At 39.9% G+C, this 18,404-nt stretch overlaps 2 protein-coding genes across 7 annotated transcripts in view; one reads left to right on the forward strand and one right to left on the reverse strand.

Annotated features, from left to right (window-relative positions):
- Positions 1 to 7,137, forward strand: part of ltbp3 (latent transforming growth factor beta binding protein 3) — a 36,813-nt gene extending 29,676 nt beyond the window's left edge. For 3 of the 4 annotated variants that reach the window (XM_056397611.1, XM_056397613.1, XM_056397614.1), the window contains 5 exons: positions 3,563 to 3,691; positions 5,311 to 5,472; positions 5,573 to 5,662; positions 5,786 to 5,914; positions 6,064 to 7,137. In XM_056397611.1, coding sequence (XP_056253586.1) covers positions 3,563 to 3,691; positions 5,311 to 5,472; positions 5,573 to 5,662; positions 5,786 to 5,914; positions 6,064 to 6,215 — 662 coding nt within the window. In that variant the 3' untranslated portion in view covers positions 6,216 to 7,137. The remainder of the gene's footprint in view (positions 1 to 3,562; positions 3,692 to 5,310; positions 5,473 to 5,572; positions 5,663 to 5,785; positions 5,915 to 6,063) is intronic. The other variant, XM_056397615.1, reaches the window with a different exon arrangement.
- A 5,804-nt stretch (positions 7,138 to 12,941) lies between these two features.
- The window catches only part of LOC130182002 (inactive serine/threonine-protein kinase TEX14-like), a 29,372-nt gene continuing 23,909 nt past the window's right edge, over positions 12,942 to 18,404 (reverse strand). For 2 of the 3 annotated variants that reach the window (XM_056396515.1, XM_056396516.1), the window contains 7 exons: positions 17,806 to 17,918; positions 17,204 to 17,618; positions 16,146 to 16,262; positions 15,938 to 16,043; positions 14,854 to 14,943; positions 14,502 to 14,589; positions 12,942 to 13,195 (listed from right to left, as the gene is read on the reverse strand). In XM_056396515.1, the coding sequence (XP_056252490.1) occupies positions 14,553 to 14,589; positions 14,854 to 14,943; positions 15,938 to 16,043; positions 16,146 to 16,262; positions 17,204 to 17,618; positions 17,806 to 17,918 (878 nt within the window). In that variant the 3' untranslated portion in view covers positions 12,942 to 13,195; positions 14,502 to 14,552. The remainder of the gene's footprint in view (positions 13,196 to 14,501; positions 14,590 to 14,853; positions 14,944 to 15,937; positions 16,044 to 16,145; positions 16,263 to 17,203; positions 17,619 to 17,805; positions 17,919 to 18,404) is intronic. The other variant, XM_056396517.1, reaches the window with a different exon arrangement.

Raw genomic sequence — 18,404 nt, forward strand, 5'->3', positions numbered from 1 at the left:
AAGAGCGAAACAAAGAAATCATAGTGTTAGCTGTCTGTGCTTGTGGGAGGCAGTAAATATATATGAGACAAAACTGATTTCAGTGCCAAAGAAGGTGAAGGAATCTACTAACCTTTTTGTAGATAAATTGATCAGACAGATCAATATGAGCATGCTGAATCAGTTTCTAAATTTCAAGTGGCTGAAGAGGGTTTTTTGCAATCTTGTTTTATCACTTTCAGTCTGTAGTTGACATTGTTAAGGAGGTACATTACAGACAGACATTTGCAAACGGTGACGGCAGGATGATAATGTTACAGGAAGTATTATGGTCATCCTGAGCTATACCATACAAACCGCACATAGCCTCACATAAATATATTAATAAATATATTTCTGTAAACCAGTTGAGAATAGAACTTTAAGTTACTTAGTAATGGACAAATAAACATACAAATTATACAGATACAGATAAAATATACAGATTGTAGACTATCACATTATTGTTTGTTTACGCAGTTCAGTCCTTTATTTTAGCTTCATTAAAAATATAGGAATGCTTGAATGAAAAAGTGATGTTAAAATATAGTGATATAAATACACACTGAGTGGCTCAGGAGTCTTATTAATATAAATAATAATTGTAATTTACTGTCATTTCTGCCTGAATTGCTGGTGCATTAGTTATCAAGGAGAAATCTATATTTACATCCACAAATGGCCCCTGATTGAAAGTGGTTACTTTGTTCTAAATGACATATAAAGGGTTTTGTGACAGTGATTTCTAAAGCTTCAGGGACCAAAGTGCTGAAGCTACGTGCTACTAGATGTAACTTCTACACAAAGCACTGGCTCTAGTTCTGTGGCTAAACTCCTTGATAGGATTGGTCTACCCCCTCGTGAATTGTAGCATAGGTATGCCTGCAGCACAGCTGGGTTCCTCCTGGTGGATGATGGATGATACCTTGACAGATGTGATATGGAGGAATGGTGTAGCCTTCTGAATCCATGTGTTGAGATGTTGTTGGCCAAACGCCATGTTGGAACAAAGGAGTGGTAGTTGTTATAGTTGCTTCATAAAAACTGAAAAGAGAAGTGGGCTGTCAGCTGGTTACCACATCACTCTGAAGAGCATCAGATACCAGACAGACCTGGTTGACCCAGTCATTGAGTCAGGGTGGAGAACTCGTCATGGCCAGATGTTGGGGACATGCACTTAAATTGCACCCTGATTAAAAAAAGCAAGGCTGCAACAGCAGAGTGGTGATGAAGAATGACTTTCAGGTGGCTACACTATGACCATGTTGCCAGACCTATTTTGTATGAAAAGTGCGTGTGTGTGTGGTGCACTTTTGCTCCCTAGTTCCCTCTTCAACTTGTTCTTTGACAAGTCTGTGTCCATGTCAACTTTTTTGTTTGTCATAGTTATGGACACAGCTGAGTCGAGATTTTGTCCTTATAGTCTGTGACGTCCAATATAAGGTAGTTTGCAGCTGCGTCTGGAACGATTGGGACAAAGATGAGTACAGCAACATTAAGACTGGGTCTGTCCCACAAAAGGGAGGACTTCTTCCAGGTGACAGGGGAGCAACAGCTCAAAGTGGAGAAGTTAAAGATCTTTACAGGGACCTCTGGTTACCTTGCTTCAAAAGCCGCATTTGAAAACCAGTTGCGTCACAGCGACGCGACGAGGCGGCCCCATTTCCAAGGCTCTGTCAAATGTAGCTAAGAAATGCATCCTTCGTTTCCCTGGCAATGACAGATCTAACTGGACGATCACTGCGGCTCAACCTATCCCAAGATTCATTGTGCGCCAGTGATGAATCTGGATGAAAGGATATGGCGGACTCTGCAAATAAAACAGCGACCGAGGATTAAATGAGGAATCCTCCATAGACCAGACTGTCTCATTTCAGTTCAGCCTTTGCGGTCTATGGAGGCCACACCTCTGAAGACCGTGTCATCCAAAGGATGTGGTCCCTGAATTGAGTCACAGCTATTGGCTTTATGTGAGTTTGGATAGAGACTCGAGTTTGGATACAAGCTGTCAAAACGGGATTTCTTTGGCTGCGACTCAGAAGGACCTCTATATCAAACTGCTGCATCTTGGCTGGAGCCATTTAAAGTGGTCTGAGGCCTTAGAAATCTGAAGTGGAAGAGATGCAAATGGGGAAAATCTGTCGGATAATATCTCTCATATAACCTGTTAGTTCGGGATAATTCCTGGGTTCTTGAAAATACGAAGTATGGACGCCTCTGATCTCCCTGTTACCACAGCAACCATGACAGGGTGTCATGGTTGACTAGACAAAATTACTAGAAAATTGAAGGGTGGATGGACACCCACGAGCTTAAGACCAGCTTACTTTGCCACATGCTTTGGCCGTTAACCTGTAAATGTGAGAAGGGGTTTGGTGATAACTGTTCACTGAACATGAAGCTCAAACTGGATCACAAGCCTAAGTGACTGAATGAATGTGAATACGGCTTTGTCCTGTGCTGGCCGAGGCCTCTGCCTGGGTTTAGAACTGTTGGACATAAAGAAGAGTAGGAAAACCCAGTAGCTCTTTATTATGAACATGCCCAAATACCTACTATAAGTAGGATCATTGTTCACACATGCTTCACAGGTTGTTTTGGTGTAGTGACACCAAATTTAGTTTTATTCATTCTCCAAGAAAAAGCATAAACCAAGAGCAAGGCTATGAAGTAAAGAACAGAAACATCTAATAGCAAAGCTGAGCCAGTGTCCCTTGTCAGTCGGTTGAATTTCACTCCACAACACAGATCTAATCCTTATCCAAGAATCCACCAGCTGTTTTATGTCACAGCCCACAGCAGCCTACATGGCGTTATAATTCATTTTCTCTGCAAATTGCCTGCAAACATCTTGACAGATAAAGATTCCTCTGTTGATTTGTTGCTGCAACCAAGCTTCCTGTATTGCCCTGCAGCCTTTTTGCATGTAGCGCAGCGTGGTTGCATGTTAACTAGAGACCAGCTGCAGTACGATGCATGACTAAAGTTCAGTGTCTCATTAGTTTTACAGGTGAAGGAAATATGTTGCATGCAACATTTATGGTAGAAGCCTAAACAGAAGGCAAACAGGATATAAAGGTGATGGACACAATAACAGTAACCACTGTACAAAATTATCCAAGACAGTACAATGTCAGTGCAATAAATGCTGCATCTGAAGCTTGAAAGTTTCAGTTTTTGTTGGATTGTGTCAGAGTGAATTCATGAATTTCGCCTAGGGGATAAATTAAGTATGTATCTATCTAGAGTGGTGTTTATTTAACTTTCTTCTCTAGCCTTTTCTAAGGCTGGATCATAATATAATATAATACAGTATAGAACAAAAACGCCACTGGACACAGCCTCAGCAATCACCACAGAGTTGGTAACTTACAGTCTCAGCCAAAACTGAACTTCACAAAGGGAGCATTTATTTCAGGACTATTGTATTGAACATGAATGAATTTGTACAAGCGTTTTTGTTACTGTGTCCATCACCTGTCAATAAGAGCTGGCCCCAAGCAGATGTTCATACTGTAACCAGTGTCTGTGGTGCCCTTTGCAGATGTGAATGAGTGCCAGGACCCCTCGTACTGTAAGAATGGGAGGTGTGAGAACACGCCCGGCTCCTTTCACTGTTTTTGCGACCCTCCCCTCACCTTCAGTGCAGCGCTGAAACAGTGCGTCTATGACGGTGGGTAAAAAAAGCGTCAGCTCACCTGAGCCTGACCAATCAAAATGAGTTCTGGCTTACCTCCACATCTGCCACTCATGTTGCTCTTTTGTAATTCCTCCCAGTTTGTGTCCCATCTGGCCTGTACTGGCTCTGTGTTCTACCATTTCCCCTCTTACCCACTTTATAGAGACAGTTTCCCATTCAAGGAGAGATACCACTTTGTGTAGTTATTAAAAAAATACACATTGAATGTACGCATCCATCACACATAAACAATATCAGAGTCTGTCCAGTGTGAGAAAAAGTGAATACTTTTTTTTCTTTTTCTGTTTTTGTGTCTTTTGTTTATATTATGTAGATTATTAAAGGGAATTCTTCTGGTAGAGAAAAGACAGACACAGCATTTGAAAACAGTTCATTTAGTGGAGAAGGGCCTAACTAGCAAAAACAAAAAATGACACTGATCACTTTTATACTTGACTTTCACAATTGTAGAACACAAGGAAGTCTACTGATCCAAGAATAACTGAACTGTACATCTTCATTGTGATGCAACACACGCCACTTTTATGTCAATCAAACAGCACTGCACCTGCAGCCATGTTTTATTAGTAAGCACAGTGAATGGAAGATTGGTAACAGGAAAACAGACTTTTCTGCCTAGAATTACTCTGCAAAACTCTTTAACCATAGGTCATAGACTTTTGAGCTTCCATTTACATCTACATCTGATCTCATCATCGTCTTACAGCAGTTCATCTTTCACTGGAAACAGGGAGGCTACAGGAATTTCAGATGATCAACCTGTCACTTCTGATAAATGTTATCAGGTTGCCAGATACACTGCACATATTAATACGTGCACATACTCTACATACATTTACTGTACAATGAAATCTTACGGATGTGACATGACTTAAAGTATGATAGTATTGTAAAACGGGTTCTCATTTGTATACATCACATGTTTTTGTATGAATTTGGCAACATGATCACTTGTCTGTAGATTCTAATGTTTGTAAGCGCAAATCAATAATTTAATTTTATTTATTTATTCATTGAAAGCATATTAGCTTCCATGTGCCATGACCAGGTCTCTATACTGTACAAACAACACACTGGATTTAGTTATTTTTCTGTATTTATTACTTACAGAGGGAATATACTGTATGGCTACTGTAGGCTATACAGGTATCTACTTTATTATGGGGTGGACTCATTTCTACACTTTCTACATCTATCAACTCACAGACAGTGTGATGTGATGATTTTCTTCCAGGGCAAATACTGCATACTTCTTTAGATTTTATCATTATAAACATCAGAATTTCCAGTTTCACATGCTGTATAGACTTTAGACGACATTTATCTTAAAAGTTACAAATTTATATACACTATAATTTTTGTGTGTGGACTTTCCCCACTTGCTTGCATAACACTCTTTTACTTAGAAAATATGATATTAATCTTAAAACTCAGGACTGCCTGGATGTGGTTTCCTGTACTTAAACTAAGTACTGTAATGCAAATGAAAGAACTTTATGTCAATCTGATAGTCTATATCCTTATATTTGACCTTTAACTACATTTAACTTTACACTTCATGTCTGTTTTTATATCCTCCTTTTTTTACCCAGATCGTACTGCAGCCCACAAGGACGTGTGTTTCCTGCAAGTTGACGAGGGCTTGATCTGCAGCGAGCCGAGAAACGGCATGGTGGTGACCTACTCGGAGTGCTGCTGTCACTACGGTCGTGGCTGGGGGCCCGAGTGTAACACCTGTCCACCCAGAAACTCAGGTGTGCAAACCCGAGTCTCGACTGGCCCTCTCAACTGCGACTGCTGACAACCACTTTTCCTTTCTCTTGAAATATAAACCTGTTTACTCCTTGTGTTCAGAGATGTTCAGCCGTCTGTGTGAGATGCATCTGGAGACTGAGTCTGACGGGGAGCAGGATTTCCTAGCTGCTTTCGCCAACTACAACCCAGGTAGAACCATACAGCATCTTGTTGTCAGTATACAGTCAGACATTTGCCTCCAACCAACGCTTATTTACTTATCTCTCAGTGTCCCACATTTTCTCTTTTCCTCTTCCTGTTTGTCCATAACAGGCGACAGCTCAGAGGAGGATTCAGATGAATGTAGCTGTGCAAATGGCCGCTGTGTCCGCTCCTACCTGGGCACCATGTGTGAATGTAACACAGGCTTTAGGCTGGACCACTCCCGCACCCGCTGTATAGGTTTGTCGGTTTTACTTTGTTTTTTTCATTTATTACTTTTTATATTTCAAGGAATATACAGTAGCCAGTAGTGGTACATGCACAGACTGATATGTCTGTGTATCCACAGCTTAAATTTATTGATGAGTGCTTTTGATGCTTTCTTTCAGACATTGATGAGTGTGCAGAACCCGCAGCTCGTGTCAGTCCGTGCAAGAACGCTCGCTGTGTGAACACTGCCGGCTCATACAAGTGCTTCTGCAAACACGGCTTTGTGGCCACACGCAGGCCAAACATATGCATCCGTCGCAGAACTCGGTAACCTCTGTGTGTCGCTCTGTTTATACCTGACTTAAGTACGCAACACACACAAATACCCCACACAATGTGTACATACACGTCCGTCTCACAGGACAAACATGGGACTGTGTGTAGGCAGTGAACCTAAAAACATGCTCTCATCCGGAGCCAAATCATAGGAATGGCTCATATGATAGAACATAACATAACATCAAAGCAAAGAAATAATCAATACAGACAAAGAATATGTTTGTTTGTTAAACGTTTTTGTAATTATTGTTTGTTAAACTGTTTTTTGTTAAGATGAAATTGTGCATTTTTGTGATTTTTTTTTTTTTTTCGTCTTCTGATCTCCCTGTTGCGTTGATCTTTCAACTCTAACTATGACTCTCTGATCTCAAGCCACCTCTTGTTTTAATAAGGAAATATGTTTCAAAGGTCTATCTGGTTCTCTAGTTGTCTACTTCAGCCCATTTAATATTTGTATACTGTAGGAGTGCCACAGGAACTTTTAAATGTTATGGTATTCCCCGTTACATTCCCGGTAGTCCACATTCTTTAATGTCTAATTCTAAATTGACGTCCTCTGAGTTGTATTTTCTAAACACCCACTGTTGATTTTGTGTTATTGTACAGTTGTCCGGTGGATTAACAGTTACTGTAAGAATGGTCCCTGTCCTACCCCTGTTTATTTGTTGATGTTGCTGTTGATATGAGAAACCTGAGGTTTTTGTATAATTTGACATGTGCACCTAAGTGGACTTTAAGCTAGAAAAAAGGTCATGCACTTAGCAATAAATATAGTGGGAATATTTGCTTATTCCAGAAAAAAGAAAGTTTGACATCTTTTGTCATATTTGCTGCATTAAAGTATTTAGAAAACCAAAGACGCTGTTCAGATGAGAAGAATTTAATAAAAAAAAAAAAAGATGATGTCAACCAGTCATGGATTCGTTTTTCTTTTGTTTTGAAGCATTAACTTTTGTTTACACATATATTGGCCTAAGAAAGTATTCGGTCATGGATGTGACCAAGAACCCGGCGGCTTCAGAAATCCTCTGCAGAAATGGACGAGCGCCACAGCAGAAATCCATCAATCAGGCCTTTATGGTAGAGCATCTAGAGGGAAGCCACTTTGTTGCCAAAGGGGTTTCTACAAAGTGGTGAGGTAAGGGTCTGAATACTGTTGTACATGAGAGATTTCCATTTTTGATTTATAATCATTTACAAATCAATTTTATCCATTTGAAATAAAATCTACAAACAATAACAATACAGTGTGCAAAAACCACTGTATGAAGACGTTCTAGTCAGGTTAAGAACTGTGGATGATTTTCCATAGATCTAACATGGGATTTACTTCTTTACTCATTTGTACGATACTTCAGTAGAGAAATCTGTAACAATCATCAAGGTTTTCTTTTTGTCAAATTTTGAATGTGAGTTTTCTTTTGCTGCTTTGCATACATCCTATAGTAATGCATGGCCATTTTAAACTTTAGCTATTCTGCAGCAAAAAAGCATTTGGTTTTTACTCTAGGATTCAGCTCTCACCTTAAACAGAAAGGTTTCAAATACTAAAATGGAAGGAAATTTGCCCTTCTTTCACTGATGCAGATTCTTATTTCCTGTAGATGTTTGTAGCACTGATGACAAACAAGTCCCTACAGGGTTCTAATATACTAATGTATAGCTGTTTATCGTATTGTGTTGTTCTGTTGTCTTTGTTACTGATTATCTCTTGTGACTGCTTCTTGTCTTGCTCTTGGAAAAGAGATTTTAATCTCAATGAGACTGATTAAATAAAGGTTATATTAAATGAAAACACTGTATATACAGTATATGACATGGTATTGTGTAGGGACAGAATACCAAATCAGGCTGCATGTAACACTTTACTTTATGGATCTGAAATGTGACAAAATTGCTGAGAATTACATCTTCAGTAATAAGTAAGTAATTCATGATTGACTAACTATGATCAGTTATTTACCCAGCTCTGTTTAAAAGTACACAAAGTCCAAATGAATAATAGTTTATAATAACTGATGGTATGAAACTCAGTAAATGAGGAACTTCACAGAAAACCAATGAAGAAGTTCAACATGTTTCCTTTCTTTCCATGTAGATAGATAGATAGATAGATAGATAGATAGATAGATAGATAGATAGATAGATAGATAGATAGATAGATAGATAGATAGATAGATAGATAGATAGATAGATAGATAGATAGATAGATAGATAGATAGATAGATAGATAGATAGATAGATAGATAGATAGATAGATAGATAGATAGATAGATAGATAGATAGATAGATAGATAGATACTTTATTGTATGTTTGTTTGTTTATGTGGGCTAATGTTATCTTTTACAGTAAGTCTGTCAGTGCATATGTTCTTTTGCTTGCTGGTCCAGTAAAAGTTCACTGATGTTGACAGAGGAATTTAAGGGGAAATTGTAGGAATGCTTACAACCTGATCTCTGTAGTCTGACTGCACTGAGATATGTGGAGGAGTGAGTTTTCTTTTTTTTAGTACATCAGAAATCAGTCGTATTTGTAAAGGTTTTCTATGCTCAGGTGTAGAGTGTGATTTCACTTTGGCTTTATCAGACAAGTACAAAAAATTAAAAAATGAAAGCAATTCCTCCGTGGTGGTTGTTACACTAGCAATATGCTCATGAAGTGATGAATGTGGGAGAGTAGATGACAGAGCCCACAGAGGACACCACCTACCTGAAGAACAGCATCTTGTGGCCTCTTTTTGTTACTACAGCTCCCACCAGTAACCCAGTAAACACAAGCCGGAGTGCAGCCTTGTGGAAGCTACAGTGACATCAAGTTTTCTAAAGTTATATTTAAAGATTAAGATATGTCAAACTAAAGGAAAAAGACAGGCTTGGTTTGAGCAGAGCAGAGTGATTAGCAAAGCATGACTGATCGCCATGATGTGGTGTTGTTCATTAAGATCATGTTACTGAAGATGGTCTTAGTATCTGGTCCTGTCTGTGTTAGAGGACAGCATGAAAGGGCTCATATCATTCACTTCATCCATGAACACTCTGGAACGACCAGGTGAGTGCAGTATGTTTATAACATACTGCACATGCACGCATTTATATACAACACATCATGTCATCCAAGTTACAGTGTTTCCCATAAGTGCAGCAGTATCATTTTTAGACTAGTAATAAAATACATGTTGCAAATTCTGTTTTCCACGAATGCAAATACTGTTACAAATGAGCAACAGTGAATGAATCAAAGAGAGTTGTTATCAGGACATCCAGCAGATGACTTGCTGTTGTTTTCCTGCTTCCTCTTCAAAATGTACAAGAGTTTAAATAAATATAAACAAATTTTACAGATACATACATTTTTTTTCTTACTTCCCAAACCAAAGAAAAGCAACAACATACAGATGTTAACGGGAATGATTTGTACAAATATTAATGTAAATTCTAGTTAAAAAAAATGTACCACCACTCAAGGTCAATGCACACACAACACTGTCCTGCATCGTTCAGCTCTGTAGGATTTCATCGAAGTCTGCTGTAAAATCAAGTCTTGCGTTCTTTTGCAAGAACATGCGGCATATGGTTGTGCAATGTGCCTGCTCACAATGCCAACGAGGCCAGGTAGTCGTGGCTGTGCCTGCCTTAGGTTGTCCCCAGGTTCTGCAGGGGGGATCTTACCAGTCATATTTGAACCAGTCTTCCATACCTGCCTGCCTGTGTCTTTTCCCACACTGTACAAAAACACTGTCACAGTGTTCTCGCGTGCTGTGCCTGCTCACAGTGGCGTTAATGAGAAGAAATAAGGGGAGGACGAGGAATGAGAGACTCGAATGATGGAGGAGGATTTTTTTTATTAAAAAAAACCTCTTGTCCTTAAGCTTATGGGTTCCCTCTTGGAATGAAACCGACCAACAGGGGTTCTCTTACTCTGATTGGCTAACATCAATTACTCACGCAAGGAATGTGTCGTTCAAAAATCAGGACCAAGTCCTAAGGACCGGCATAAATCAGGAACACTCCAAGAAGGAGGATACTCACTTTTGCAAACAATCACATTTCACCAGTTTAAAGTTTGAAAAAGTGCAGTCTAACCGCCCCCGCACCTTGTGGTCTAAGTCTCCGAGAGAAAGACTCGTGGGTGGCAGGCTCCTGTTTATGCACTCACATGTACACAGGAAACACCCATGTGGGGTCCCGAGCCAACTCTAGCCTTTTCAATGAAAACAAATAGGATGAATGTAATAAAAAAAGTTTTTTTAAAATACATCTAGTTTCTCTGTCCTTGTCCGGTTGCTACCGTGGGCCCCTACGCAGCCACCCTCGCTCACTGGCCTCATCCCTGACTTGAGGCACTGTATGAGCACTGAGGCGTGTGGACGCGGGAAGGGGAGAGGGGCGGAGGGAGGCCCTCTTATGTGACTCTACTCACTGGCCTGTGCGGACACGCAGATGCTCCCAAAGGCGTGCCCTGGCGATACTTTATTCACCGTCCTGGGCCTCCGCCGGTGGGGGAGCACTCCTGCGAACCCACAGACCTGCCTCTGTACCTCCATCTCAAGAACCCTATCAGGATTTATACCCTTAACCAGAAGAAACAACAGCTATGAGGCCTTCACTGGGTCGGAACACCTGGTTGCGGGGTCCCTACACAGATTCTCTACCCCACGTTGTGTGGTGTGTGTGTGTGCCGTAAGGTTGTCAGTGGTGTCGCCGTAGTGTGGATGCACTGGAGCTTACCTCTCGGGGGCTGAGCAGTGTCCTCAAAAAAAACAAAAAACCTCTTGTCCTTAAGCTTATGGGTTCCCACTTGGAATGAAACCAACCAACAAGGGCTCTCTTATTCTGATTGGCTTACATCAATTACTCACATAAGGAATGCCTGGTTCAAAAATCAGGAGCAGGTCCTCAGGACCGGCATAAATCAGGAACACTGCACGAACGATGCACTAACTTTTGCATACAATCAACTTTCACCAGTTTTAAAGTGTGTAAAAAAAAAAAAGTTACAACAGTTTAATTGCCCCCGCACCCTGTGGTCTGAGTCTCCAAGAGAGACTCAGACCACTTTTATTACTTAAAAATTTGGTCTGGTCCGGGACAGTGGATAAAGTGTCGCCAGGTCATGCCTTTGGGAGCCAGAGGGTAGAATCAAATAAGAGGGCCCTCCTCTGCCCCTCTCCCCTTCCTGCATCCACACGCCTCAGTGCTCATACGTTGCCTTAAGTCAGGGACCAGTTGTTTAGAGTGGCTCCACAACACTTTTCAGATAGATAGCAATGTTGTTTTTGCCTATAGGACTTTTACTGTCACAATTTGCTTTTGCCTGCCATTGCTTGTTTTAATTGTTTTTACACACACACAGACACAGACACAAACACGAACACACACACACACAAACACACACACTCTTGTGCCTAACCCTTGGCCCCCTGTTCCAGCTGCTGGGTCCTGATCAGAGCAGACTCGGTCCGGCTCTTGTATCAAGTGGATGCTACCCGGGACTGAGACTATAAAAGCTTGGGGAGCAGCGTGCCTCTTGATTATTTGAATTTATGTCGATTTTTGAAATGACTCTGAACTTTTGAACTGTTACTCTGAGACCAGACCGGGTGCACTCATATCACTGGATGTTTGCCCCCTGCCTGCTCTTCACCACCTGTCATCCCGGTGTGTCACTTCCTGCTGCAGCCTCACTGTGTGGTGTGCTTCACCCTGTGCCATTATCAGTCCTATTACACAGAACAAAATGTTTAAAATGAATAATGTGCATGTCATTCAGAAACATGAAGGAATTCAGCAAAACACATATAAAGAATAAATGTCTCCTGTTTTTACTTTCCATAAGGTTCACACATAGAAGCAGCTGCATGATGACGTATTGCAAAGAGGGTGGAACATCTTGTAGTTGATGCCTTACAGCAGCCAATGAAAACACAGTTCAACTCTTCAGATCTGATAATAGCCATAAAACAAGAACAAGTTCTTCAGACTAGTATTTTAAAAAAGCTGTATTTCACTTCCAACAACATCCAATGAAAGTGGTTGTTATGCTGTTGCACCTGTAACCAAACCAATGGTGATGTCACAGGGTCCTGGAGTGCACCTGTCTGCATCAAGCTAAGTAATTAAACCACTGGACAGCAAAAACTAGATTTTCAGGGACTAAGATACTTGTTTACTAATCGCATGACTAACAAGTCCACTGCGCTGTCTGTGGTTTCTCTGACTTCAGACTAATCTCAGCAGAACACCAGTCTTCTGACAGCGGGACTGGACCAGTTTCTTTACTCTACTGACACATCCACTGCATCTGCCATGAGTCAGAGTGGCTCTCTTTCAGATGTGGGGCTCATCACATCTCCATCACCTGGTCCTTTCATTGTAAATACTTCAAATGTAAAAATACAGATTTTTTAAAATTTTGTTCTGTTTATTCCTGACATGGGTCAACGTTAGAAAATGTGAACTCTTAGTGTTGTGTAACAGGGCTGGGTATTGAACCTCAATACTTTTTTGTTACTGACCAAACTGTTTATAGAACTGATCAAAAACTCAGATTCATAATCTGGTTTATATATAATCTGAGGAATACAAAAACATGCTCATACTGTATTTCTCAAAGTAAGTTATCAAGAAAGTATCATTTGATATTGGAACAAAAACCTGGGTGTGGGCTGAAGTATAGAAATATGTTGTTGGGATGGGACTGTTTTAAAATCAGATGGTATTGCATTGCATATGATTTTTATTTGCACATCCTCAAACAGCACAATGTAAACAAACACCTTTACAGACAGTGTATTCACAGCTTCAGCAACTGTTTAAGTCAAATCTTCAAGAATAACAGAGCTTTCTTAAAAACAGCAAACTACAAACAAAACACCCTGGGAAATACAACACCAGTAACAAAACTGCAGTTTCACACATTAAAGAACATGTTGGTGTAGTTCATGAAGAGTCTGCTCCTGCTCCCACACAGTCCTGTATTTACAAAAACAGAGCAGAAAAGACAGTTCTCTCAAACACAAACGAAAAACATTTATCTACTCTTACAGTGAGAGATGTCATACATTGGAACCCAGTGAAGCCCCCGTCACGACAGAGGTCTCTGTGGTGGATTTTTAGCAGTTTTATGTAGTTAGCTGAAATTTGGCTGCTTCTCTCTGTTGAGCACAAACGGGTTAGAACTCGCGAATTGCTGAGTAGGGTGTTCCTGTAGAACTGGGGACTGCAATGCACCTAATGATTTGGACCTCAGCACCACATTTTGTACGAAGATGAACAACGGAGAGTGAGTATGACAGCTAACATAAACACTTTAGTGAGTAGCAAACTAATTACCTTATTAACACAACCATCTACCATATTTATATTAATTAAATTATATATAATTATTAACAATACACAACTACGGTCCTGAAACTGCAGCCTCCGGTACTGCAGGAACATGTCTTATAATCTTTTAGAGGCTATGCTATATATTAGCAACATTACGATATTAAATTATAGCGGCTGGAAAATTCGTATTAAATTAGCATTAATTCTGCTTTTTTGGTCATTCAATTTTTTACTTTATATACAAAATGTATTAGTTTAAAATGTATTTACTGTACTTATTTTAGTTGCCCTAATCTTTCATCCCTGGGGAGAAGAGCTGAGGGAAATGGAGCCTGCCACTCATGGACTGTACCTCGCTTTCTGCTTTATTAGCATAAAAGATATTCCCATCACGTTTTGTCACGTACTGTTGAGTAAATGAATCCATCCAGTCACAACGCAGAGATTTACACTGGTCACATCATGTACCGTATAACGTATATCCTTAGTTAAATTTAAATAACATGTTATTTCTACTCTCTCTCCCTTTCAGGAGTCGTTGAGGTTCTTTCCCAGAGTGTCCTCCACTTGACCACTTGTTGCACACATTTGTTTACAGTCCTTGTTATTGTTAGTCTTTATTATTGTATTAAAAAAAAAAAAAAAATTACAAAATATACTACAAAATTTATTTGTAGTATTTATATAGTAGTATATATATATCACTTAGTAGTATATATGTAGTACAAGTAGTATTTGGGTGGAATAAACCTTTATGGCAGTTAAATAGGGTCCTGAAACTGCAGCCTCCTAATCGCTAGGTGGTGCTGGCACAAGAAACTGGGGTCCTAAAAATTTAATTGCAGTCCTGAAACTGCAGTGCAGGAACATAGTATTGGAGTTGGAATTGACGCTTGTGGCTATAATTATTTATTTATTTTTATTCAAATAGGAGTCTTAATAAACTTACCAGTTGAGACATTTGGGTGGTGGACCAGTCATCACCGGAGCTGCCTGCGTGTCATTCATCACAAGTCTGTCCTTCAAACACCTGAAACCTACACATGGGATTTACTCTTAGTATATCATTCACTACATCCTTACATGTGAGTGAGTGAGTGAGTGAGTGAGTGAGTGAGTGAGTGAGTGAGTGAGTGAGTGAGTGAGTGAGCGAGTGAGTGAGCGAGTGAGTGAAGTTACACCATTGGTTTTTCACCTCAAAAACAAACAGAATAAAAGTGAGTAATGAATTTAAAACATATCTTTCAGTTGTAGTGACATCTTACTCTTTAACTCTGCCCTTGTCTGTACTTGATACTCACACTGTGGTGGCTTCTTTACTGGTTCCTGGACTCTTTCTGGTGCCGTCTACTACAAGACCCTGCAGCACATCATCTAGTGTTGAGTGGGCTCTGACAGAGAGAGCACACACAGACCATATGGTCACACCACAACTCAGCTACAGGCACTGGAAAGTTTAAGTAATCCTGAATTTTCATGTTTATGTGCTCAAGTGGATTGAGCTGATTGAGGCCTGAGACTTAAGAGACGAACAATCAGCTGGAGGTTCATTCATGAAGCAACAGTTGTGCCAAGAATGTTTCCACTGATTCTGTCTACAAGCGCAAACTACTGTAAATACTTGGATCAAATGAGCAACAAAAATGCAAAAAAGCTTCAAATGTAATACTAACGACTAATTATTAATATTAATACCATAATAAATATCTATACTGTAATACTCTCGAACCAGTGTTTAAATCAGCACCAAAAATTATTTTTAATGTGATTAGAGCGGGAACATCTGTCAGTGAGTCTGCATTTATCTACATTCAATATCCCATAATGACAAAGTGAAAACACAATTTTAGAAAATTTTGCAAATTTAAAAAGAAAAAAGTTAAATATTACATTGACATAAGTATTCAGACACTTTGCTACTTTGCTATGTACTTTGCATCTTTGAGATGTTTTTACACCTTGACTGGAGTCTACCTGTGGTAGATTCTATTGATTGGAAATGATGTGGAAAGACGCACACCTATTTATAAAAGGTCTCACAGCTGACAATGCAGCAAATGGACAACCAGTTCAAATCATTATGCCTGGTTTCCTCCAGACATGACACCAAAAATAAAATACTAAATTAATCTTACTTTTTTCAGAAATTATCATATACCTCAGCTTGATCACATGCAATGATCCAATCACAGAGCTTTTCTACTGTACTTGCTTCATCTTTTCCTCACTGCTGCCTCAGCACTACTATAAGTGTCAGGTCAGCTGTCTGTCAGCAGGTTACTGCCAATGCCTCTGCTACACCTTCATATTTGGGGTAGGAGAAGTAGTAGGTGTGACATGCTGAGCAGGCTATGTGTTATCAGAGCAGTAGCTGCCGTCACCTACCTGTTGGTATCCTCCAGTAAACTGAGACTCCACCATGACTCCGGACACACCCCCATCTCGTTCTTCTTCTCAGGATCTGCAGTGACTGTGTCTGCACCCAGGTCCCCTGAGTGAACAAATCAACACTTACAAGCCAACAATGCACACATCACAGTACTAATGCCAATTAACCTAATAGAATCTCTTACAGTCATGTGTTATAGCTTACTGATGTTAACAAAGGTGTTGTCTCCTGTCTCTTCACTGTTACCCAATAATCCTGTTATGTTCTTCATCCTGTCATCAATATCTTCATCCTCCTCTTCCTCCACTTCTGATCCCACATCTGTAAAGTGAAGTAGAATGCATAAAGCTCCATAAACCATGATGAACTTCTCTTGCACGCTATTCAAAGATTTGTTTGAGTTCCCTTCATTTCAACAGTGTTATTTTTATGCAAGTTGATCATCAGCCATAAACATCCAGTTACACTGACATTTCTCATCTTACAGCGTTTTTGAGAAAATATCAACATCAAAATATAAACATCAATATTTGAGGACATGTTTTAGTTCAAGCTATTTCTGTTGTTTGAGACTCAATGTAATATATATTTGAGAATTTTCAGTAATGAGTCGCTGTTATTTGCTCCACCATTCACTGTTATTTGCTCTATTAAATAACATTAAATTACACTGTTGATAAAAACACTTTATATTTGGTTATTAAAGTTTTCATGTTAAGATTTTCATTAAATCAAATCCAGCTTTTCAAACGGTTTGGTCAGAACTTCAACCATTCCCTGTATTTACATTAACAATAATTATTTCTCGATATAGTAGTTTTCATTATTAGTGGTGGAGCTACTGAGTACAGGTTTACTACAGTTTGTAAGAACCAGAACACCTGCTCAACCTCAGTACTGTTGTGTGGAAAACAACTCACACGGCATGAGACCAGATTTCATCTCATAATCTGACCGCTTGTGTTTTTTGACCAACAGACTTCTTCATCCTGTGTTCACAGATCTCAGCTGTGAACTCGTTAAGTACAATGTTTTTTTTGTTTTTTGTTTTAAGTTATTTTTTGGGAGAGACAGGAATGTCAGGGAGTTGGACTTAAACTCTGTAAGTACAATGTTATTATTACTGACAGGAATAATGGAAAAAAAACGCTGTAATAAACTGGAATGTTCTTCTACTGTGTTTTTGGTATTTTTTTTACATTTTTTTATATAAATGTTAGGTGCTTAAGTTGGTGCTGCATGTACAGCCTGTTGGTTCTCACCTCTCTGTGGGTCGTGCTCCTCCACCTCACTGCCTTTTATAACATGTTTCGCTATCTCGTCCTCCTCTTCTTCTCCTTCAGTGCACTGTTTGACCATCTGTAATCCTTTCTCCATTTCCTCAGTCTCCTCTTCTGCCTTGTCTTCCATTTCTTCCTCCTTTTCTTCCTCAACACTGGTTCCCTCCATTTCCTCCTGCCTCTCTTCACTCCCTTCCAGCTCAGACACTCCTGCTCCCTCTCCTTCCTCTTGCAGTTGTACTCTGTGCTCTCCTTCCTCAGTGCTGTGGCCTCTGTGGACACTGGAGCTGGGAGATACACTGTCTGTGAACAGCTTTTCTTGGCTGGCTGTGATGAAGCACTGGAGACTGTTGGCAGAATCTACCTCGAAGGGTGGAGGCTGACAAATGTTTGTCCCCTGGAAATTCACAGAAAGTAACAGCACATAAGGGTCAGCTTTAAGATCTAATTCTTGTCTTACAGTAGCCAGTAAATGTAAACAGTATAGGATATCGTTGCTGGAGGGAATTAAAAGTGGGTAAATTAACACTAATGGTTCAGGTCTATCCAGAATTGTCTGAAGAAACCCACACCTGTACTTGTACCTGTACAGTGCTTTCTCTTGGTGTGGTGAAATTTTCACTCTGGAGATGGCTGCAGGCAGGGGAGTCTGGGAGATTAGCCTCAATAACATCCGTCATCATACGCCAGTGTACATCTGTCAAAACACAACACATGCATCGGGTAACGGCCTAATGTCACTTATATTCTACTTTACTTGAATCCAAATTTTTATTGCTGTACATCAGTGTGTTTACAGGCATGAAAGTAACCAGACTACAGTCAGTTTTCTTCAGTGAGCCAATTTCGTAAATGTTTGAAAATGGTTTCTCTATCGAGGTAGAGGATTTGGGAAAGATTTCTCCAGAAAGGTCTCTCCTGGGTTAGGGGACAAATCTGAAAACGGCAGTTTTACAATAACCAGGTTACTACAGTGCTTGTACACTGCACCTGTTCCTAAAACAATGAAGGACCAGGTTTCTTCCACAAACAGTATGTAGTGCTGATCTCAGGGGGTTGCGCAACACAACACCTAGTGGTTCTCCAAACTGTGTCTTCTTGTAACTCCCTGATGTTATTCCTACAGTGTCTGCCTGCATGTAGACCCCTTGTTTTCTACATTTCTAGATTCTACATTTTTTGG

The sequence above is a fragment of the Seriola aureovittata genome, chromosome 15 (assembly GCF_021018895.1).
Source record: "Seriola aureovittata isolate HTS-2021-v1 ecotype China chromosome 15, ASM2101889v1, whole genome shotgun sequence".
Lineage (NCBI taxonomy): Eukaryota > Metazoa > Chordata > Actinopteri > Carangiformes > Carangidae > Seriola > Seriola aureovittata.